The sequence below is a fragment of the Bidens hawaiensis genome, unplaced genomic scaffold (assembly GCF_021521415.1).
Source record: "Bidens hawaiensis isolate Kalapana, Puna unplaced genomic scaffold, B.hawaiensis_p1.1 tig00012646_1, whole genome shotgun sequence".
Taxonomy (NCBI): Eukaryota; Viridiplantae; Streptophyta; class Magnoliopsida; order Asterales; family Asteraceae; genus Bidens; species Bidens hawaiensis.
The window spans coordinates 161,706-187,264 of record NW_027492046.1 but is presented as its reverse complement, the minus strand read 5'-3'; the positions used below and the strand labels follow the sequence as shown (position 1 = coordinate 187,264).

At 43.3% G+C, this 25,559-nt stretch overlaps 1 protein-coding gene across 1 annotated transcript; it reads right to left on the bottom strand.

Annotated features, from left to right (window-relative positions):
• Window positions 1-3,576: 3,576 nt before the first annotated feature.
• LOC143541734 (uncharacterized) lies at window positions 3,577-5,460 on the bottom strand. The gene has a single exon (XM_077034476.1). The coding sequence runs from the start codon at window positions 5,458-5,460 to the stop codon at window positions 3,577-3,579; it is 1,884 nt and encodes a 627-aa protein (XP_076890591.1).
• Window positions 5,461-25,559: the final 20,099 nt, after the last annotated feature.

The following is a 25,559-nucleotide window of genomic DNA, read 5'->3' as shown; positions in this document are numbered from 1 at the left end:
ATAGTACGAAAGACCTTCCAGAAGCATACGGACTGGCTCATTTAGGCGGGAGTATTCCCGCCTTGCTCATTCCTTCAGGTGACTGTTGAATTAGCGAATGCCTTGTGCGTGTAGCCTTGCTGTTAGTGCGGGTAGCCTTCCCTGATGGCTTGTATCCGCAGCTGCGGGAACAGGCGGGGTACTTCGCTATTGGGAGGCTTTCCCTGCGGGTACAGCTGGCGTACTGCGCGTAAGGTTCTCTGAGCAAGGTGTGTCCTGCTGGAGCAGTTGGTCATTGCGCAGACGTCCCTATTCAAGGTGAGTCTTGCGGGTCCAACTGGGCTCTGCTGGGACCTACCTCTTCAGAAGAAACCCTATTCAAGGTGAGTCGTCCTGACACAGTCAGAAGAAACCGTCGCACGACGTGTCAGAGGTTTGGACTGTTCTTATCCTTCCACCAACTCTTCGAATTTCAAAATTCAAAATTCAAAAAGATTCAAAAGTAAGCGGGGAAATACCCCTTACCTTGGCAACCAAGTAACTGTAAGACAGATGCGGGTACAGTGTTAAGGCAAAACCCTTCACATACTTAGCACCTGCAAGGAATTGAAGCCAAGAATTCCTCGGCAACCAACTAACCGTAAGACGGATGCGGGTACAGTGTTAAGGCAAAACCCTTCACATACTTAGCACCCGCAGGGAATTGACGCCAGGAATACCTTGGAAGTAAAGTAACCGTAAGACAAGTGCGGGTACAGTGTCAAGGCAAAACCCTTCACATACTTAGCACTATGCAGGGAATTCAAACCAAGAAGGATCTTCTGGGCTATGCTGGCGGAAACGGGAATAACATCCCCGCATTACGGGAACGTCGAGAACTATATTGTTTGAAACTCCAAGATGGAATTGGTGGTTTTAGCATAATTGATCACTATGTTGAAAACTACCAAGACCCCATGGAGAATCCACACAAGTGGGACTCAACGCTCCTGACGTGCGAGGAGGTTACAAACCTACCCGCTCCACACCCAAAGATCAAGCAGAAAAGTCGGGAATTTCTGCGTGACATCAGGAAAACCGCGGGATGAATCACCACGGAAAACCTAAAAACTAAACCCTTTTCAAAACCCTTGCTAAGTCCAAAAGTTCACCTCACTTATTAATAATTCATGAGAAGAACATTGGACTGGGGGGACTTGAAGAGGTAGGTCCCAGAAGAGCCCAGTTGGACCCGCAAGACTCACCTTGAATAGGGACGTCTGCGCAATGACCAACTGCTCCAGCAGGACACACCTTGCTTAGAGAACCTTACGCGCAGTACGCCAGCTGTACCCGCAGGGAAAGCCTCCCAATAGCGAAGTACCCCGCCTGTTCCCGCAGCTGCGGATACAAGCCATCAGGGAAGGCTACCCGCACTAACAGCAAGGCTACACGCACAAGGCATTCGCTAATTCAGCAGTCACATGAAGGAATGAGCAAGGCGGGAATACTCCCGCCTAAATGAGCCAGTCCGTATGCTTCTGGAAGGTCTTTCGTACTATACCTACTAAGGTATGGGCGGAACAGACAATTTGACCAGAGCAGCCCATGAACCAATCACAGGGTGACAGCTCACCGACAACAATACGAGGAGGAGCACCCTCTAGTACTGTTTGTCACTATTAGCCGCTGCCTACTAACCAACCCTTACGATGGGACGTGCGCAGCCTACAGTTGGTGGAACAGTGCGTAGTCGGCAGTAAAGGAACAGTATACAGCCGACCTTTACTGTTGGCCATAGCCTATCCACCAGCCAGCATGGCCTGTGCGTAGTCCACAATAGGTAGAACAGGAATACTATTCAGCAGGCTGTACCTTCTAGGAAACCTACCTTCGGCTATAAATACTCCAACACCTTGGAATGGTAAGGACATCATCTGATATCTCAATCTTATCTAGCAATCTCTTAATATACACTTATATTCAGAGCAATCTAGTCTGATTCTCACGCCGGAGGGTGGTCACAAGGAGGAACCCCCCCCCTTCTCAGTGACGAGCTTACGGTGTCTGTTTTTGCAGGTCCCCTGAAGAACAACCTTCTCTGCTGGACCTCATCCTCGTGGGAAACATTACTTAAACCCCAGATTATCTATAATCTACCCAGGGTTAACTTAGTATTTCTTCAGAAACATTGCATGATTGAATGCTTGTGATCATATAAATTGGCAACAAAGTGAACATAAGGTAAGACCACTTTAAAAGCATGGTAGGTTGGAGAAGGCCATAGCATTATAATGCTTTACTTATAAATGACAAAAATAATAACAATAAGTCATTAAATGACTAAGAAGAAAAGAAAAGGGATCTTTCCATTTTCCAACAAGGCATTACCATATTTTTATCACTTTTGTATGTTGTGACTTGTGATTATATATCATATAGAATTCATATAAATGTTTAGATTACATCACTTTTTATGTGATGAGCCACATACATGATACATGAAACAAGTGTAATTGAACTACCGCCTATGTATGTAACACGGTGTAATCGACAATCAAGATGTTCTTCTTTCTCTGGATCTTCTTTTGGGTTTCTTCGATACACAAAAGGGTTGTGATTTAGAAGTTGCTTTGTTAAATAAAGCCATATAGGCCTATGTATGGTTAGATAGGAGAAAGCGGAATTACAGCTTTATTAGTTAATTCCAAAAATTTGAAAAATCAAACCATTAACCCTCATATTAAAACTATTAATTTTAATTTATTTAATAAATTGTCATCATCTCAACCCTAGATCAAACAAGATTAATAGTTCTCTTTTTTTCCCGAAAATTTAACTTCATTCACAACAAACACCACCCGCAAACCACCGTAAACCATGCGAGGCGATAAAAGCATCAATAACTAAAAAAAACAAATTTACACCATTTAAACCACTCTACGGACTTTAAATTCGATCTATTCTTGAGACACAACTAGCCCAAGGCTTTGATACCACCCAAGATGTGGTCAATCTTTATCTCTTTATCTTCGAACCTCTTTTCATTTTCGGCTTTCCAAATTCTCCACATAGCTAAGATTAAGATGCCATGGAAGAGATCTCCTTCTCCCTCCACCCAAACAGGATTAATACTTCTAGCAGGTTTTCTTATAAAGCGCAGATTAAATTATACGAACAACGGAAAGTATGGGATGCTAGATACGACAACCACATAATACTCCAAACAAGAATCCTTTTATAACTTCAGTATATAAACTTTTTGCCAGTCAAAAAAATAAAAACATCACATCTTGATTGAGCTCGTTTTAATCATGTCAATACTATCCATGTCGTTCCCGGATTACAACCAACAATAATGTTTTTATTCTACTCATTTAAGTCAAAAATAAAAAGTATAGCCAAAAGTGCTCTTCAAACCTCATACCTTGTGAAGGGTACCTATAGCATAAAATTACCTTAATACCCTTCAAACCAAACCTCTACAAATCGGTCCAAGTCTTGTATCGCATGTAATATGATACCAAATCATCAAAAGAGGCACAATTTACAATCTCATTACTCAATACTCATATTCTCATCATATATGGGCCTATGGCTAACTTTTGGGTATGGGCTTTAGCCCATTTTCTCTTTACCATAGTTTTTCTTTTGATCCATTCTCCATTCATCTTTAAGCCTAGATATAAAACTCTCAGCCTTGGCGTTCACATCAGAGCTGGGAAAAAAACTGGGCCCGGTTTCTGAAACAGAACTGGACCTAGCTAAATTTCCACCGTTCGTGACCGTCGAAGAGAATTCAACGTCGTCACGGTCTGGTGAACTGCACACGGAGGTGTGACTGCTCCGTATCCTAACAAAATCACCACGAAGCTCGAATTTCATCGCTGACATATTAAATGGTGGTGGCGGAGGTGGCATTGGAATCAACGGGGATTGTGAACCACTCGGCATGAATTCGACCCGGTCATAGTAACTGCTTGTTTTCGTCGGTAGAGGCGGTTTGCGTTTGCTCGTGGAATGGTGGTTTTGAGGCTCCAATTTCGATGGAGCCTCAGGCACTGGCGCCCGAGGCTGAGGCGGACTTTCTTTAGATAGCCGTTTTGATTTGACCGGAACGGTGTGTCTCGGTGGAGTCATTGGTGGTGGTGGTGGAGGTGGAGGTGGTGGTGTTGAGAAAGCAGTGGAGTATTTATTAAAATGCTTAAGTTTTGTTGAATTTCTGGCCTCCGTCTTTATTATTGAAGACGGAGGCTGCAGAGGTGGAGGTTTGGTAAGCGAATTAAACCGCTTACTTTTGCCAACTTTGAATATATTGTTGAAAATTGAACTCGGAAGCAGAGGCGGAGGAGGAGGCGGTGGAACTGTTCCGGTTGCATGGACGGAGTGTATCCGTCTATGTTTACCACCCTTTTTAAACAGATTTTGGAACATCGAAGGAGGCGGAGGCGGTGGAGGAGGAGGAGGTGTTGGTGTTTGTTCCGATCGTTCGAATTCCGTTTGTATGGAATGCACTGAAGGCGGATACGTATCCGAACTACCGGAATTATTATTAATATTGTGGCTTAACTTCCGTTTGTTCTTCCTTTTTCTATGATCATATAATGAAGATATCGCGGACGCTATTTCCTTCGTAGCGTCGCTCACTTTCCGCTCGAGCTTCTTATGTTTGTTGCGTGATCTACGCATCCTCACCTCTGCCACCGGCTGAGGTGGTGGTGGAGGACGCAGCGGCGGAGGTGAAGGATAGGATCTCATTTGATCTAGCGCATCAGAATGTAAAGTTCGACGTACCTCCTCCGCGTTCAATGGTACGTTGACCTTTACATTCTTCCCTACGCTTCTAAATGAAGCTGTAGGGGGTGGAGGCGGCGTTGTTACGGTATCCACAACAATCTCCTTCTCATCGAATATTTCAACCCGATCCGCCTCGGGCTGCCTAGATCGCCGGTGAAGGTCACCAGAAGCCGATGGCGGTCTACGGTTTTCATAATACTGAGAAGCGGGCGACGAATACAAATCGACATTAAAATCATCAAAATAGCGATTCCGGTGATTCTCAGCGTTCTCCCAAACCGATTCGTGCCTCAAATTCGGATACGAGCTGCTATTTCTTCTCAATCCACCCGAAAACCCCTTCTGATCCGAAAACTGGCCCCACTGGGCTGACATGTTAACACTGTTATTATTACTGTTACTATTATTATTGCTACCGCTGCTCTGTGCTGTGTCGTCATTCTGACGAGCCAGCACACCGCAAAGAATTGCAAAAAGTACTAGGAAAATATTAATAGAGTCCCAAGTAGACTTCACAGAACCCGGTTTTAAAATATGTGATGTATGAGCTAAAAATGGTGGGAGGATGAAAAACAGCAAGATCAATGCAAGGATTGGGATGAGGATTATGAGAACCACCGGGTCAACGGGTGGCGTACGGCGGCGATTGGTGGCGGGTGGTGGTTGGAACCAAAAGGTGGGTGGTGAGTCTGGATCTTGCTCCATGGGTATGAGTTGGAGAAGGCTTTTTGTTTAAAGTTTGGTATAAAATAAAAGTTGGAGGGACAAGGGAGATATATATTGGTGGGATAATATTAAATAAACAGAATTTGAAAACATATATATAATCATTCAATATTATATATTTGAAGCAATAACACATGGCAAATTCAAATGGCATTTACTTGTGTCTTGTATCCATCATTTTCAGATAATTTTTAAGTTTGTAACTTTGTTGTAATAATTATGGCAAAATATAATTGTTTAATTAACCTTATAGTACTACGTGCATGGCATGAAACACATTAGTGTAAACGGTATATATATTTTATAACCAATATAATATAACTATTTGTGTCACAAATCTACCTCTTGGCTTGAGTTTAGATTTATATTATCTTATTTTATACTCACATCAAAGTGTTGTTTTTATCATAAGTTTTGGTGCTTGATGATCAAGCAAACCATTAGGACGATGATGTTAGATCATTTCTTTCATCATAAGTTTAGTCTACATATATTAAAAAAACACCCAAGACGACTCCGGTTAGAATCTAGAGAATCACTATACTATGCGTATATATAGGAAAAAATCAAGAGAAAACTCGCGAGAACTCCATCTAACCAACCTTTTTCCGCCTTGTGAAAAACCCGCACAAGACAACCATGCACGCGGACCACACCAATACACCATAGAGGCGTGGTGTCCCTCGTCATGATTAGGATCACGCCGTAGATCAAGACTCCACACCCACTGGTCTTAGCCTGACCAAGTTAACCTCATCCACCTCATCCACGTACATATTGTTACATCATGTCTTGTTGGAACAAAATCATAAAAGCTAATGTCATGTAAATGCTTAGTCTCGTTACATTAAAGTCCGAAATTTACCACCATCTTAGATTTTCTGTTTCCTATTATGTTTAATTCATGATTATTCAGATCTTTAGTCAATTAAAACTTTTATTTCTTTTTTATTTGCCCTTGCTTGGTTTTATATAGGTTTTTTGTAGGTATAATGTTTAGATACAACATAATCACAAGAAATTGTCTTATATAACAAGTTATTATGCATAAAATAATTTAAAAAAAAAACTTAAAGCATCTTGAATACGTACGTTAGGCATTCACAATTCTAATACAAGCCGGTTATAAGATAACAGCATGCCTTTTATCATAGACCATCATGACAAAATGGCATCGAGGCCTCACAAATAGATGCATACTGGTTACGTAGGGCATCATGACTTGCGTCAAAACAATGCAAAAATCAAATTATCTTATATATTAGCAAGGAAAATAGACACCGTGTTCTAGTTAATTGTAAATCTAAAACCCAATATATGTTCATCGGATTGCCGGGATATGAAACTAGCAATAACAATGCAACACTATCAACATGAGGTGAAATAACATTCATATCCAAACCAAATCAACATTCAATGTAACAAATCTAATAAAAGTCTATGAATCAAATAAACATAGAAATAGTCAAAACCTGGTCCTTGTTGTGATCATTTACCGGACCCGTGACCTAGTGGTAGTATATGTGTTACTCAAATAAACCTAAGTTTTATCTTTTGTTATATGTTACTCAAATGACCGAATATTTTTCCACTTTATACGCAACATTATAAGTATTCCCTGATCTTGAGGAGAAAAATGTCATTTACGTGACCAAAAAGGCAAAACCCAAGTTTAAGGCAAGCCTACTTTTTGCTGTGGTCCAAAATGAAGTGGTAGTCAAAAGATGCCTCTAAACCCCGACATACGTAATTGTAAATAGGAAATGTATAACTTCTTTTATTATCATTATTATTAAAAGAAGAATATTTATTATAAGACCATGTGTAATGAATGTTAACCCGCTGCCACACACTACTATTAGGTGCATGAAGAATTTGGGCGGCCAAAGGGCTCCAAATAGTGGAACCAACTACATATTCATTCCGTCGAAATGCCACACTCATATTCTTGTTAAATAAGTAGATTAAAAAATGTTGTTTTTAGTTAAACTATTACGGGTGTTTGAGGAAAAATTAGTAAGTGAATGCACACCTCCTACGTGATAGTGACATAGTGGTACTTTTTAATTACCTCCATTATACATGGTCTAACTCAAACAAACTTTTTCTTATTGATGATGATCTAAACAAAATCCAACTATAAGTGTGTGGTTAAGTTTGATTATTTGTTTATGTTATTACTAGTTTAGAACTTATGTATTACACGAGGTGAAAAATATCAATACACATAAACAATTTAAATATTTATTATATTTTATTGATGGAAAAATGTGTTATATATAGTAATAACTGTAATGAAAAAAATCAAAATATATAAAAGTTAATATGCAATTGGGTCACATTAGGTTATACTATTTGAAAACACAAGTTGAGTAATTATATTTCAAAATTTATTTAACTTAGAAATAATTTAACATAAATTAATGTGCTTTATTAGTTTAAAGTTTTGACGAATAAAATATCAGGTAAAACAGTTTTTAATCTAAGAAAAAGGAAGGAAAAGAGAAACACTTAAAAAACAGATAAAATTAAAAAGATAGGAAAAATGGAGCGTGGTCGTAATCATTGAAACACAATGCTATCTCCTTTTGCATCTTTCCTAATTGACCAACTTTTTAACAAGAAAATACACTTTTACAATAAGAAAACGACAACACCCCTTCACAAAACAATCCAATTCGATGACCATTGATCCCAAATTATATGATTTTATGTTAAAATAGAACATAAATGGATTCTATTCATCGTATCGTGAATTGTTGGCGACACCTTTTGTTTGTTTCATTACAAGACGAAACTTGGATGATATTTATAAGGCCGATATATCGTTAGAATTAATTCTGGTCTCATTAGTTTATTAAGAAATAGTTGAAGATTAGTTAGAAACTTTGTTAGTGTAGTTAGTGCCCTACATGACGTAACTAGTTAATAGGATTTAGAAACATGGTGAGGCGTTGCGTCTTCTGCCGAGTAACGCCCGTGTGTATGAATACCTGTGTACCACCACCAACAACCATTTATAAACAATCGGTTCTACACATATCGATCTTATATGTTCTTAATGAAGTTTAACCATACATTTCGTTATTGTTTAATTGTTTGTTTATACATGTTCAATATATAATGTTATGTTGATTCGATCGTATCAAGTAGGAGTCATCATATATTATGTCAAAGTTCTTTTTTTCTCTTACATTGTTATTTTAATAATTTGGTGTGAGCCACATTGAAGAAACACTAAGTGACCCGGTACAGATTATAGATAATCTGGGGGTTAAGTAATGTTTCCCACAAATGAGGTCTAGCTGAGAAGGCTGTTCTTCAGGAGACCTGCAAAACAAACACCGTAAGCTCGTCACTGAGAAGGGGGGGGTTCCTCCTTGTGACCACCCTCCGGCGTGAGAATCAGACTAGGTTGCTCTGAATATAAGTGTATATTAAGAGATTGCTAGATAACTGGGTAGCAGATGATCTTACCATTCCAAGATGTTGGAGTATTTATAGCCGAAGGTAGGTTTTCTAGAAGGTACAGCCGGCTGAATAGTATTCCTATTCAACCAACAGTGGATTACGCACAGGCCATACTGGTTGGTGGGTAGGTTACGGCCAACAGTAACAAAGTCGGCTGCACTATTCCACCAACTGTAGACTATGCACGTCCCACTGACTGTGGATTGTACGCAGGCCATGCTGGTTGGTGAATAGGTTACGGCCAACAGTAACACTATTCCACCAACTGTAGGCTGCGCATGCTCCACAGTAAGGGTTGGTGAGTAGGCAGCGGCTAATAGTGACAAACAGTACTAGAGGGTGCTCCTCCTCGCACTGTTGTCGGTGAGCTGTCACCCTGTGATTGGCTCATGGGCTGTTCTGGTCAGATCGTCTGTCCTATCCATACCTTGGTAGGTATGGTACAAAAGATCTTTCAGAATCAGACTGGCTCATTTGGGCGGGATTGTTCCCGCCTTGCTCATGCCTTCACGTGACTGCTGAAGTAGCTAGTGTCTTGTGCGTGTAGCCCTGCTGTCTGCGGGTAGCCTTCCCTGATGGCTTGTATCCGCAACTGCGGGAACAGGCGGGGTACTTCACCATTGGGAGGCTTTCCCTGCGTGTACAGCTTGCGTACTGCGCATAAGATTCTATGAGCATGGTGGGTCCTGCGGGAGCAGATGGCCTTTGCGCAGACGTCCCTGTTCAAGGTGAGTCTTGCGGGACCAACTGGTCTCTGCTGGGACCTACCTCTTCAAGTCCCCCCAGTCCAATGTTCTTCTCACGAATGTTTAATAAAGTGAGGTGAACTTTTGGACTTTAAGCAAGGGGTTTTGAAAAGGGTTTAGTTTTAAGGTTCTCCGTGGGGATTCTTCCCTCGGGTTTCCTAATGTCACTTGCAAAAATTCCCGATTTTTTTGCTTGATCTTTGGGTATGATGCGGGTAGGTATGTAACCTTCTCGCAAGTCAGGAGCGTTGAGTCTCACTTGTGTGGATTCTCCATGAGGTTTTAGTGGTTTTGAACATAGTGATCAATTATGTTTAAACCACCAATTCCATCCTGGAGCCTCAAACAATGTAGTTCTCGACGTTCCCGCTATGCGGGGATGTTATTTCCGTTTCCGCAAGCATTGCCCAGAAGATCCTTCTTGGTTTCAATTCCCAGCGGAGCGCTAGGTACGTGAAGGGTTTTGCCTGAACACTGTACCCGCGCTCGTCTTACGGTTACTTTACTTTCAAGGTGCCCCTGGCATCAATTCCCTGCGGGTGCTAAGTATGTGAAGGATTTTGCGTTAACACTGCACCCGCACCCGTCTTATAGTTACTTTGTTGCCGGGGTATTCTTGGCTTCAATTCCCTGCGGGTGCAAGGTATGTGAAGGGTTTTGCCTTAACACTGTACCCGCGTCCGTCTTATGGTTACTTGGTTGCCAAGGTAAGGGGTGTTTTCCCGCTTAATTTTGAATGTTTTTGAATTTTGAAATTCAAAAGGTTGGTAAGGATAAGAACAATCCAAACATCTGAAACGTCGTGCGACAGTTTCTTCTGACTGTGTCAGGACGTGCAGGAAGTTATGGTGACGTGACAGAACATGGTCATTCCAGTCGCTTTTTCAGGCGCGTGGGCGTGTTTTTTCGGGCGCGTGGCCGCGAAGTTACTGGCACGTCCTTTCAACAGCTGTTGCCAGCTTGCTTTTTGCCACGTGTCATAGTTTCATTGCACTGTCGATTTCTCTCTCCTCCGCATTAAATTCACCGCATTAATTGCGATTACTATATAAAGGGGGAGAGGGTTATTTGCAATTCACACTTTCACCTCTCTTCTTCTTAGTGATTTCCGGCAAATACTCCCCTTTTTCAGGCAAGCATTTTCCCGAAATCACTCTTCTTTCTGCAAAAATGTCTTCTCATGATGCTGAAGCTGTAGCCGACGATAGGAGTACTGCTGGCGAGTGCCAGTGTGCTCTACCTGTCGATCAGTACCAGTACATCGTCAGGAAGTTCATGCTCGAGTCCCTCGAGCCTGAGTTTCCTGAATCTCACCAGACTGTGTACGATGCCCCCAGTGGCAAGATCGGGGTATATGCTGCATTCTTTGTGTATGGAAACCTTAGGTTTCCATTGACAAAGTTTATGTACCGTGTCCTGGAGAGGCACGGGGTGCACCTGACCGAGGTGCATCCGATGGCGATTGCCAAGGTCCGGCACTTCGAGTGGGTGTGCCGGATTCTGGGTATTGAGCCCTACGTGGACCGCCTGATGACCTTCTATACTTGGAGGTGCGTCCAAGGGTGGTACACCCTGACAACCCGTATTAAGGGTTTAAAGATCTGCGTGACCGAGCGCAGTCTCCGATCGTGGAAGCGGGAGTTCTTCTACATCTCTGCCCGCGCCATCCCTATTGCTATGAAGTTCAAGAAGGGTCAAGCGCTTCCGAGCCTTCACGCTTCCAGCTACCAGGAGGCGGAATGGTTCGCGAAGATATCCCGGGTCCAATCTCCGGTTTACCGGTTTGCGGAGTCCGGGATGGTGCTGCTGGGGATGAGCCGGGTATGGAAGGATGCGTCTCGGTTTCCTATCCTTCTCGAATACGGTTTGAACTCTATTCCTTATGGTATGTCTTGTCTTTCTTGCTGATATTAGTTTATTTTCTAACTGTTTCTTTTCTTTCAGAGGGGAATAATTTGGAGTCGCTCCTGTTCCCGCGGGAAGCTGACAGTCCCGTGCGGGTGGGCACTCGTGCTCTGGACGACAATGAGTTGCCCATCCTGGAGCAAACGGCGGATAGGTTTGTGGAGGTCTATCCGCCGGGCCAAGAGATCCTGATCCACCGGCGGCCAGGTAAGGAGATATTTTATCCCGAACCCCTCAATGCTGTACCCGCTGTTGGAAATCCTTACATCCTATCTTCTTCTGAGGAATCCGCAGATGGTCCTCCCCTTGTGCGGAAGAAGAAGACTGCTGCCGGCGTGAAGGGGAAGGAGAAGGTCTCCACAGCTGATCCAGTGGTTCTATCTGACACGGAGTCAGATAGTGAAGAGGTGGCGGGGAAGCCCGTTGGTGAGAAGACCACTGCTCCGGAGGCTACGACCGTTACCTCCGGAGAACCAACGAAGACGACGGTGACCGGAACCAAGAGGCCGGCTCCATCGGGTTCCTCCCCGCCCGTCCGTACGTTCAGGGTCAAGAAAACCCGTAAGTATAATCATAATGCCTTTGTAGATTTGTCACTTCATAATTTTCTTTTAACACTCTTTGTGCAGGCGTGGATGTTGATGCAATCCGGGGTGAAATGCAGGGGAGTACCTCCTCGCCAATGACGGTAGGCTTGGTCAGCCTTCCTGAGGCGTCGACCCAGTCGCCTGCGCCTGCATCCGCTGGTCCAGTTGCTCGTTCCGTCGAGCCAACTGTTCTGGCCGAGATGACGTCACCGCCGGCCGTGAGTGCGATTTTTACAGCATCCTTCACGGAACCGGCGGTTACTGCTGCTTTTGACGAGGCGGCGACCGCGGCGGAGACCACGACGGCGACCACGGCGGCTGCCACCATGCCCGCGCCACCGGCAACGACAGCCGGACCATCAGGTACGCGCAGGGTTTCCCGCCGATCTTTGCCACCTTCCCATCTGCCTGACCTGTTGGATGGATTTCCTTTAGGTTCAGGTGATGGGTTTGGCGGATATCGGCCTGTCATTGACCCTACAGGTGCGTAGGGTTCCTTTGTTTTTCCCCTTTTTTTTTTTTATCATCTTTTCCTTACTGTCTTTGTTTCTTTTGCAGTGTCGGATTCCAATGAAGTGTATGTTCCACGATGGAACATACGCCGAGGAACAACCCTTCGTACCCCTGTGGAGTGCGTGGACTGGGCTCGCCACGCTGCTCCTCATGGTGCGTTGGGGGAAGCCATGGCTAGCTACCAGGAGGGTAGGCTAACCAATGAGCTTCGGGTTCTCCAGGCCCGGATGCAGCCGCGCATCGAGCTGCTTTGTCGTGAAAACGACAAGTTGAAAGCAGCTCGCGCCAAAGACGTATCTGAAGCGCGTGCTCTCCGGGAGGAGAACCAACAGCTGGCGGCAGCTGCCGCCGCCAAGGAGAAGGCCTTCAAGGCCCTCGAGGTTGAAGTTCAGGCGCGACTCGAGGCCCGTTCCAAGGCTGCCCAAGCTGTGAATGAACAGCTTCGGCTGGCCAGGGAAACTGCGCGAAACGCAACCGAGAGGGCTGCCCAGGCTGAAGCCGTTGCTGAGCCTCTGCGTTTGGAGAATGAGGAGCTGAAAGGCAAATTAGAGGCTCTCCAACGCGCTCATGATGCCTTGGCAATGGAAGATGCCAAGAAACTCCAGGAAATCCTGGACCAGAGGGGGGTGCTTGACCAAACCGAGTGGAAGCTTAAGGGCGTTGAAGAGGCTGCCGCTAAGGAAGTTTTACTTGCCAACCTTAACAAGAGCGAAGCCGAACGCGCCCATACCGAAGCTCAAGCTGCCCTCCAATGGCTTCTTCGAGAAGCGTTGCCTCAGGTATGTTTAGATTTATCTTCACGCATTTCTTTTGTAAGAAAAGGTTCTAATACTTGTATTTGTTTTCTTTGTAGGTTGTGCGTCGGGTCTTTTCAGAGACCTCCTACGATGATGCTATGACCGCAGCCCTCAACGCTTCTCATGATGATGGGGAAAAAGCCGGCTTCATGCTTGGTCTAGGGTTTGTTGAGAAAGGCGTCCCGCCTTCCAACTTCCCTTTGTTCGATGTGGATACCGAAGCCATTTACGACCAAGCATTGAACCAATACGCCGCCTTCCCGCATCCAGTGGTGGAAAAGGTGGATGAAGTAGCTGTTGCTGATGATGGGTTAGCTGTCCTCAAAGCTTTCCTCGAACCACCCCGTTCTTCTGACGGAGCGGGTCCTAGTGGAGGCGGCCCTGAAGCTTGACCCCGAAGATCCCTTTCCATTGCTTAGACTTGTATAGATTCTCTTCTAGGCGGGTAGTAACCCGGCCATTCTTGTAATATATTACTGAAATATAAATCTTTTTGCGTATAAGATTGTTATTTCCTTCTTTGGATTCCCTGCTTTATAAACTCATGACTTGCATACTTAGTTTAAGTTAGCAATTTTCCAAGTGTTCTAGAATAAGTTAACCTCTTGAACGTGGTTGATGATGGGTTAAAGTTTCGCTTCCTCTTTCGTGATTGTGCGGGTAGAACCGTCACTTGCACTTGGTAGGATGGCTAAACTTTAACCTTTATCTGACCTGCGTGCAGGTTTTCCTCATTTCTAAGTATTTAGGATAAGTTAACCTTTGAACGTGGTTGATAGTGGGTTAAAGTTTCGCTTCCTCCTTCGTGATTGTGCGGATAGAACCGTCACTTGCACTTGGTAGGATGGCTAAACTTTACCCATACCTGACCTGCGTGTAGGGTTTCCTTTTTTCCTTGTAATTTTTTTTTTTTTTTTTTTTTTTTTTTTTTTTTTTTTTAGGATAACCTTTGAACGTGGTAAATGATAGTTTAAAGTTTTGCTTCCTTATTTGTGATTGTGCGGATAAGACCGTCACTTGCACTTACAAGGGTGGCTAAACTTTACTTACATCATACCTGCGTGTAGGTTTCCCTTATTTTTAACGTTGTGTTTATACGGGTTTTGCTGCCTTCCACACGTAACGACTTACTTCTCCCCCTTTATGTGGTAAACACCGGCACCAGTGGGGAGTTCATAAGAATAAAGGTAAACACATTATGAAAGGAGAATCATTTCCATTAGAAGTGGCTCTTGGCCTTTTCTTTACAAGTTTTGGAATTGATCTACATATAACATTTGCGTAATTGAGCTCCATTCCATGTTCTTGGGATGGGAGTGCCATCGAGCCTTTCGAGCCTGTATGCGCCCTTTCCCAGAACTTGTTTGATAACATATGGCCCTTCCCAGACTGGGGCCAACTTTCCTGGGCGTTCTTGGTTCGAAGCCTCGTTGTTACGCAGTATGTAGTCTCCTTCCTTGAAGTTGCAGAGTTTTACCCGCGTGTTGTAGTACTTTTGCATTTGTCGTTTGTAATTCTCTTCACGCACTGCGGCTAAGTCTCTGCGTTCCTCGGTTAGCATAAGATCCAACCGTCTTTCCGCATCATTGTCTTCTGGCTGACTCAAGACCCTTGGTGAGGGTAGACCAATTTCGACCGGAACCATGGCTTCCGTGCCATAAGTGAGGCTGAACGGGGTTTCCCCCGTACTGGCCTTCTTCAGCGTTCTGTTTGCCCAAAGGACGTGCTGAAGCTCGTCCACCCAGCCGGATCTGTGTTTCAAAAGTCTTTTCTTGATGCCTTCGACGATGCTCTTGTTTGCTCTTTCCACCTCACCATTACCTTGCGGGTGTGCCACTGAGGTAAAGGTGTGGGTGATTTGAAGTTCTTTCAGCCACTGTTGTAGCTTTTTGTCAGCAAAGTTGGTGCCGTTATCGCTCACCAAATTCTGTGGAAGTCCAAAACGACAAATTATAAATTCCCAAATAAATTTTTTGATATGCTTTGCGGTTGTTTGGGCTAAAGGTTTTGCTTCTATCCACTTGGTGAAGTAGTCGATGGCTACCACTAGGAACTGAACATTTCCTGCTGCTGTAGGAAATGGGCCTGTCACATCGATGGCCCACTTCTGAAATGGCCACGAAGAAGTGACTGGAACCAGTTCGTTTTTTGGGCGATGCGTGTTAGGTGCGTAAAGCTGGCAAGACCTGCATTTTCTGATGTATGCCAGTGCATCCGTATGCATCCCCGGCCAAAAGTATCCCGCGTTGTTTAGCTTGGCTACAACAGCGCGGGGGCCTGCGTGTACCCCACAGATGCCTTCGTGTACTTCCCTTAGGAGGTAGCCGGCATCTTGGTTGTCCACGCATCTCAAGAGTGGGCCAAGAAAGTTACGTCTGTAAAGGATGTCATTGACGAGTTGATAATTCAGTGCTTTACAGCGTAGTTTTCTTGCCTGTGTTTTTGACTCTGGTAGTATTCCTGCTGCAAGGTAATTTATTATTGGTGTCATCCATGTTTCTGTATTCTGGATGACACAAATTTCCTTGTGCGGGACTGATGGTGCTTCGAGGAGTTCAATGCGGATGTCCTTTCCCAAGTGGGTGAAGGCTAGTGATGCAAGCTTGCTTAACGCATCCGCAGATTTGTTTTCGCTGCGCTTGACGTGTATGACTTTACAATCACTAAAATCACGCATAAGGGTTTTTGCCTGGGCGAGGTACAGGGCCATGGTGTCATTCACAGCCGTGTATGTTCCATTTATTTGGTTGGCCACCAGCATGGAATCCACGTGGGCTTCTAAGTTTTTCACTCCCATCTTTCGCGCAATTCTCAAACCGGCCAAGAATGCTTCATATTCGGCTTCGTTATTCGTACTTGGAAAGTCCAGCCGAATAGCGTAAGTATATTCTTGGCCTGCTGGGTTGGTTAATTTTAACCCTGCGCCTGAACCCTCGTTACTGGCTGCTCCATCAGTGTAGAGTCGCCAGACATCATTGACGTCCTGTGCCGGGGAGGGTTGAGCCTCCTCCTGGCACTCTTTTTCCCGCGAAACGGGAACTTCTGCAATAAAATCGGCCAAGACCTGGCCTTTTACGGCTGGTCTTGGCTTGTACTTAATTGCATATTCTCCCAATTCAATTGCCCATTTGGCTAGACGTCCCGATAATTCGGGTTTGCCTAGAACATTTGAGAGTTTGAAGTTGGTGAGAATGGTGATTGGGTGGCCCTGGAAATATCGTCTTAACCTGCGTGAAGCGTGTATAAGTGCTAAGACCAATTTTTCGAGGGTAGAGTACCGGGTTTCTACGTCTGTTAGTACACGGCTAACATAATAGATTGGCATCTGGATGCCCTTTCGTTCTACTAGCAAGACTGCCCCGGTTGCTCTATCTGTTGCGGAAAGGTATAGGATTAACTCCTCTCCCGCTTGTGGTGCTGTAAGCGTTGGAAGTTCGATCAGGCGTGACCGAATCTCCTGAAAAGCTGCTTCCGCTTCTGGTGTCCAGCGGAAGTGTGTTTTCTTCAGGCAGTTTCTCAGTGTTGACACGAAAGGAAACGACTTATCCGCATGGTTTGCCAAGAAGCGATTAAGTGCGACTAGTCGCCCACTCAGTGTCTGAGCCTGTTTGATGGTGGTAGGTGATTCCATTTTAACAATGGCTTCGACCTTTTCAGGGTTCGCTCTAAAGCCATCTTTAGTAACAATGACTCCAAGAACTTCCCTTCTTCCATCCCAAATGAACACTTGCTCGGGTTGAGCTTCATGTTTATCTTTCGGAGCGTGTTGAAAGTTTCTTCAATGTCTTTCAACATCGCCTCAGGCTCGAGGCTTTTGATGACCAAATCATCCATATAGACTTCCAAGTTTCTCCCGATTTGGGCATGAAACTCTTTGTCCATTAGTCGTTGGTACGTGGACCCTGCATTCTTAAGTCCGAATGGCATCATTTTATAACAAAATGTACCATCGGGCGTCCGAAATGCGGTTTTGTCCTGGTCATCAATGGCCATGTGGATTTGGTGGTACCCCTTATACGCATCCAAGAAGCATTTAAGGCGAAATGGCGCCAACGAATCCACTTTGAGATCAATTTCTGGTAACGGATAACAATCTTTGGGGCATGCTTTGTTCAAATCTTTGAAATCTATGCACATGCGCCATTGTTTGTCATTCTTCGGTACCATTACGGGATTTGCAACCCATGTTTGATATCTACTAACGCGTACGATGCCTGAGTCAAGGAGTTCCTTGACTTGGGTTCTACACGCGTTAGTTTGTTCAGGCCCCATTACCCTGCGCTTTTGTACGATTGGCGTAACAGCCGGATCGCATTTGAGCTTATGCTCCGCCTTACTTCGGGGTACACCAGTCATGTCAGCTGGTGTCCACGCAAAGATGTCGGCGTTTTTCTGCAGTAAGCGCTTGAGTAAGGTGCGGGTGGGATCAACAATTGTTGGTCCAATGGTAACGGCCTGGTCGGGGTATTTGCCATTGAAGGCCCATTTTTCTGGTTCAGTGACGGTTGGTTTAGCCTTCTTCGGTTTGGGTTTAGATGAGACAGATGCAATGCATACCTGGGGAATGCCAGAGATCATTGCTACACCCTCAGCTGTTGGCCATCCCATCATGCCGTGGACTGAAGATACCACGGCGTTGAATCTTGCCATCCCATCTCTTCCGAATAGGATGTCGTATGTGTGGTGTGGCTTTTTCATCACGACAAAATCCACGTCTTCTGTGCGTGAATGATTCCCATCAGTAAGAGTAACGGGGAAAGATAGGATACCCAGGGGTGTTTCTGTACTGCCATCAAACCCTTCCATTGAAGCGTAAACCGTTTCCAAGCGTTCCTTGTCTTCATCATCCAGCTTATCAAAGAACTGCCTGTACATCACTGTCGACGAAGCGCCGTTGTCAGCAAGAGTGCGGGAGGTGATGTAGTGCCCCAGCTGGCTTCTGATGACGATGGGGCCTTCTTTGCTGGGGCCTCCTGGCACTCGCGGGAAGCGCACCTCAGCTTCCTTCCACGCGCATGGTTCTATCACCCGTCTTTTTCTTCCTCTGACCTTGCCATGAACCATGTTGATGCTGATGTCGACGGGCTTTCGTCCGTTACCTCTGTACCGGTTGTCATTCCTTCCTCCCTTCCTGATCGATGCCACGAGATGTGCAAGCCTTCCATCCTTAACAAATGTTTCAATAATATCCTTCAAGGATGTGCACTCTTCAGTACCATGACCCTTTGTCCCGTGGAAATCACAGGATTTGCTTTGATCCGCATTAGGTTTCTGCCGGATCGATGGGGCTTTGGGCCATGGCAATTTTTCCGTGGCAAATATCTCCGTGACGCTCTTTGTGAGTGGCGTCCACCGGTGTTTTCGATTTGAAGGGTGTGTGTTGTCCCTTCCGCCAACAAGAGGGCGAGAGCTGGATGAGGTGTCAAAGTTTACCCTTGACTGCCAAATACCTAGCCTCCTCTTTTTGTTCTGCCGGGCGATCCGGACATTGTTCTCTCTTGTCCTCTGCGTGTAGAGGTGCGTACTCTGGGGAAGGTCCCTTCCCAGTTGCTTTTCCGTCTCGGCAAAGCGCTTTGCCGCCGTCATGATGGCATCCCATGTGGATGGCATGCCATCCTTACCCGTCAACGTGCGGATAAGTTCCGGGTATTCGGCGCCTTGGATGAAGGCGGCGCGAACCAGATCCTCACTTATGTTGCCGAGACTAAGCTTTTTAGAGTTGAAGCGAGTGATGAAGTCTAGTAAAGATTCATCCTCCTCTCTCACGCAGTTGAGGATCGTCCACTGCTCTTCAGTGTACTTCCTCTGTTGGCTGAAGTGCTGGCTGAACTTGTTCTGAAAGTCCGCCCAGTCATATATGTGGTGGATCGGTAAACGATCGAACCATGCCCTGGCTGCTCCGACCAGAGTCATCTGGAACATGTAGCACCACGTGGGTTCCGTCCAGTTGCTGACGGTAGCCCCCGCAATGAACCTGTTCAGATGGTCGTCTGGGTCGGATAGACCATCATAAGTGCCAATGTTTGACATTTGTTTGGCACTTCTCGGGGCGATTGCCTCCGCAATGTCTCTTGCGAATTTTGACCTTCCTGCATTTGTGGCAGTTGGTCTAAAGGTTTTGGAGAAGTCACGCGGGTTTCTCTCCGCGATTGGTTTAAAAGCTTCCCCAAAATTCCTTTTTGGTTGGATGTCCGTGTCCTTACGCTTCCCTTTCGCCTTATGGCGAGGGTTCGCGTCGGTATCAGACTCCAACTCGTCTTCTGAGTACTCGCAGTCACTGCTCATATTGAGGTGTTGGCGAGTACTGGTGAATTCGTCAGCCTGTTGAGCTGAACGCAAGCGTTCATCCAATTCGGCTTGGAATTCTCTTTGCCGTGCTTCGGCCCACGCCTTCACTTGATCTAGTGTTTGGCGAGGGACCTTCGTTCGTTTTTCCAGTTGGGTATCGGTGAACCCCAATGGAATATTTACTCCACTTGCCCCGGCTTGGGTAGTCGGGGTAGTGTTCGTAAGGATTGTATAACCGCCGGTGTTCCCCCCAGTTGCTGGGGTGGTTACCGGGGTTTCTTGGTCAGTTACAGGCCTTTGGACCGGAGTAACGTTAACCATTTCTTCAGAAATTGTGAAAACTAAAATAGTTCTAGCTTTTATGCACGGATGGCGCCAATGAAGAAACACTAAGTGACCCGGTACAGATTATAGATAATCTGGGGGTTAAGTAATGTTTCCCACAAATGAGGTCTAGCTGAGAAGGCTGTTCTTCAGGAGACCTGCAAAACAAACACCGTAAGCTCGTCACTGAGAAGGGGGGGTTCCTCCTTGTGACCACCCTCCGGCGTGAGAATCAGACTAGGTTGCTCTGAATATAAGTGTATATTAAGAGATTGCTAGATAACTGGGTAGCAGATGATCTTACCATTCCAAGATGTTGGAGTATTTATAGCCGAAGGTAGGTTTTCTAGAAGGTACAGCCGGCTGAATAGTATTCCTGTTCAACCAACAGTGGATTACGCACAGGCCATACTGGTTGGTGGGTAGGTTACGGCCAACAGTAACAAAGTCGGCTGCACTATTCCACCAACTGTAGACTATGCACGTCCCACTGACTGTGGATTGTACGCAGGCCATGCTGGTTGGTGAATAGGTTACGGCCAACAGTAACACTATTCCACCAACTGTAGGCTGCGCATGCTCCACAGTAAGGGTTGGTGAGTAGGCAGCGGCTAATAGTGACAAACAGTACTAGAGGGTGCTCCTCCTCGCACTGTTGTCGGTGAGCTGTCACCCTGTGATTGGCTCATGGGCTGTTCTGGTCAGATCGTCTGTCCTATCCATACCTTGGTAGGTATGGTACAAAAGATCTTTCAGAATCAGACTGGCTCATTTGGGCGGGATTGTTCCCGCCTTGCTCATGCCTTCACGTGACTGCTGAAGTAGCTAGTGTCTTGTGCGTGTAGCCCTGCTGTCTGCGGGTAGCCTTCCCTGATGGCTTGTATCCGCAACTGCGGGAACAGGCGGGGTACTTCACCATTGGGAGGCTTTCCCTGCGTGTACAGCTTGCGTACTGCGCGTAAGATTCTATGAGCATGGTGGGTCCTGCGGGAGCAGATGGCCTTTGCGCAGACGTCCCTGTTCAAGGTGAGTCTTGCGGGACCAACTGGTCTCTGCTGGGACCTACCTCTTCACACATTAGAAGTATTTTTCTTATCCTCAAAACTCAAAAAGCGTCGGTGGATAATCAATGTTAACCTTGTAGCTATTTATAAAAATAAATATTATTATTATTATTATTATTATTATTATTATTCTTTATGTATAAAAATATCAACTACCCTCCAATAAAGAAAAAGAAAATACTATAATTAAAATACTTAGTTTTTAATTGGCCTATTTTGGTGGCCTTGTCGAAAACAACTAGCAATCTAAAAGCAAATTGCATGATGTAAGATTAACATCAACTTATCTTTTCTATTTCTTTCTTTAACAACCTTTTTAGAGGGAAAATTTCCAAAATAACCTTTTTAGAAGAAAGGATTTTCAAATAACCTTTTTTTTTCAAAATCTTTTATAATTTGGATTGGCCAGACGTTTTGGAAAAGAGAATAATAAAGAGGGACCAGGCCAAATTTTGAAAGAAAGTCAGGTAGGAGACGAGATTTGAAAAAATAATAAAGGTAAAGTCCAAATTATATTGTAATCTTGAAGCAAAAGTTGAAATTTTTTCAAATCTTTTTTATTCAAAAACCGTCTTGAGAGATTGTTTTATTATGTTTCTTACCTTTCCCGTCTATATTTTCAAATTATTGGAAAAAAAGATTTTGAAATCTCGTCTTGAGAGACGAGATTCTACCACCACCACTACCGCCACCACCCACCACCACCATCCACCTCCGCCACCACCACACCGTCTACCACCCGACGGTAAAGATGAAGAAGGTGAAGATGAAGATGAAGATGAAAAGATGATGATGATGATGATGAAGATGAAGATGATGTAGAAGACGGTGGTGGTGGTGACGGATGGTGGTTGCGGACGATGGTGCTAGGTGGCGACGAATGGTGGTGGTGGGACAGTGGGGGTGGATGGTGGTAGTGGCAAACGGCGGGTGGTGGTGGTGGTGGTGGGTGGTGGCGAAAGGTGGGTGGTGGTGGTGGTGGTAGAATCTTGTCTCTCAAGATGAGATTTCAAAATCTCTTTTTCCAAGAATTTGAAAATATGGACGGGAAAGGTAGAAAACATAATAAAACAGTCTCTCACGACGGTTTTGAATAAAAAAGATTTGAACAAATTTGAACTTTTACTTCAAGGTAACAATATAATTTGGACTTTACCTTCATTATTTTTCCAAATCTCGTCTTCTACCTGACTTTCTTTCAAATTTTGGCTTGGTCCCTCTTTATTATTCTCTTTCTCCCAAAGAGTCTGGCCAATCCAAATTATAAAAGATTTTAAGAAAAAAATGACTATTTTAAGAATCCTCTCTTTAAAAAGGGCTATTTTTGAAATTTCCTCTTTTTAGAGTTGTTTCAAGTTTTCCACTAATAATTTTAAAAAGTAAAAAGCAACTTCCATTAAAGAATAGCAAAGGTTTCTTAAAATTGTCCATCTAGCTTGTGCTTTTAAAACATGTATTATGCTTTGTATATTTAAAAGAAATTTAATTATAAATCTTAGTTGATATAAAAAAATATATAGTTAGTGTTGCTTAACGAGTAAACTGAGCCGAGTCTGTTTCAGCTCGAGCTAAGGATTTTAAAATTAATGAGTCGAGCTACGATTGAGAAATGTTTCAGCTCAAGCTGAGGATTTAAGTTAATGAGTCGAGCTATGATTGAGAAGATTTGAAGGATGAAGCATAGCCTGGTTGATAAAATTCGATTACAGTTTTTCATATTCGGTTGAATTTATCCTTGATTTAACTGAAAATAGTTCTTTAGACACACCCAAATAAACACAAAAACGTAAACAAAGCCTACTAAAAGACAGAAACAAAAAAGGGTTCATAAAAAGCAAATTCTTTAGAGAAGTGCACCATTAACTATTTTCATTTTTTAGTTTAAATCAGAGATATGATATAAAAACCTCGCCAAAAGGTTTTGTAATTGTTCAAACAAGTCGTGTAAATGTAAAAGAAAATAGTATTTAGCTTTTAAGTAATTACTAATATCAAATCCAAATGTAAAACATTACAAATATGAGGCATTTAATAATGAGATTTGTAAGTTTTATAAACTTGAAGCATCTAATTTTAAGAGAAAGATAATGGGATGGTGACTGGATAATTAATTGTCTTTGGTTCCTTATCTTTTGAATTCTTGTTCCACATTTTCATTCAAAGGCAACATAAGTAGCCAATGATACATTGACAAGTTGGAAAAAGAAAATGTAACTAGTTTACTACGTAAAATTTGCCAGTTATGAATCGCGGATGACCCTCGTTCTCTCATCTTCACTTACCTAGTTACGTTCTTTGCTCGAGCACATCAGTAAATATTTTCTACCTATTTACTCGTCATGTCGCCCGTGTATGTTTCTCTCTTTCGTATCAATCCAACGGCCTCTATGAATGAAGAGTTAAGGATATCAAAGCAATTAAACACCTAACAAGTAAAATAGTATGCTACCTTTACATATATAAAAGTTATATAGTGTTTCTCTAATATATGCACTTGGTCACATGTTAAAAGTATACAGAATAGACTTCCAACTTTTTTCATATTAAAAATGTACTTAATGAACATAAAAGTAAACTTAATTAACATGTGTTTAACATTTCCTTGTAATGCATGTCTTAAAATAAATCAATAATCAAAACACATAAGTTCTAATTAATTTGTTATCAACTTTCATATGTGTGCACACAAGTGTATGTATATATATATAACTTGTCGAAAACTTAACAAGCGTATGTTTTCCTAATAGTTGTATTCACTTAAATATCAATTTATAACAACAAAATATAATCATAGCAATGTTGAATAACCAATAAACGACTATTATATTATATGTTGGTAAACAATAAATTTAAAGAAAAAATAGACAATACATGACCATCTCTCAAGAGAGCGCATGTGGGACGTTCGTAAGATAAAGCAATGTCGTCCGTTATAGGAACACCTTTTGAGAAGGATGCCCTAGAATGGGAAATCCTTCTGCTAGGACTGGCTTGGACGAGTTATGCGAGAATAGAAGAAAAGGGATCGGCCAATCAAACACTTCCGGCAGGAACGAGTCGTCGCTCCTAAAGATTGTCGTCTTGACATGTTTTGGATGTCATATGTTTCTTGTTAGCGTTATTACAAAAAGAGTGTTTCAAACGACGAAGATGAATTTTAATATTTCAATTTGATAAAACATGATTTTCATTGGTGCAAAAAATTGAAAATAAAACCACAAAACCGGACAAAAGGAATCCATTATTTTATATTGGAAGATTTTCCACACTTGTGTGGCAATAACTTAAAACTCTCAAACGATTCGCCTTAATTTAATATAACCAAACAAGAAGACAGAAGTGACACAACCGAAACAATGAAAAATTGAAAATAACATGTAATGTAAATAATAGTTTTTATTCCAAGTTACCTTAAACAACTAGCGGCCACCTGTCGCTCCAAGTCATCACGTACGAAATCAAACTTCGTAGCCTATTTTTTTTTTTTCAATAATCTATTCGGATCGATTAACTAATAGTGTAACACCCCAACCCGGAACAGGCTAACGTGTTACTATTACAGATATCAAATCAACGCCACAATCCAAAATACAACAAAAATTAATGCAACCTACGTCATATTATTAAACAAAATGAATTAACTTTTAGAAGCTTGAACTTCATTTTTTTTATCTCTCATCACTAAAATCCCAGAATCCCGGATTACCTGAAAACAAAATAAGAAAAACAAAACAAGAAAACACGGCTGAGCCAAAAATTGCCCAGTAACGGAAAGAACAATAGTATAAGTAAGGAAAGACGTAAGAGAATAAATATACGAACTTCAATTCAAACTCGAAACCAACCCTTTTTACCTAAACATATACTTAATAAAATTCGGATGTATGATCCGACACTTGGCCAGAACATGGTCAAACGCATGCGGAAATATATCAGAACTATAACAAAAACACCCAGAGCCAGAAACATATAACTTGTAACATATAATGTGTGACGTGTAACATATAACGTGTAACATTTAACTGAACTATAATTAAATGCGAAACATAATCCGATACACGATCGGGACGAGATCTGAATATACTCAAATTTAATCAAATGCATATACACATATCAAAACGGACCAGAAATATAGCGAAACAAAATACAATTACTAAAATACACGACGATGATGTTAAAATAAAAAGGTCGTGTAATACGGAAGCACCCAGAGCCTAAACAGAGGGGTACACAGCTAGCTAGTCCATGCACCAAGGAGACGGTGTGGGTGGCGTGCACACATTGTTCCATCTCAAACAGAAGTCAGGAGTCAGGAGTCGGAGCTAAGATCGATCTATACGCCTCTAAGTGGCCAAGGTACTACATGAGTACTTTCAGAGACGC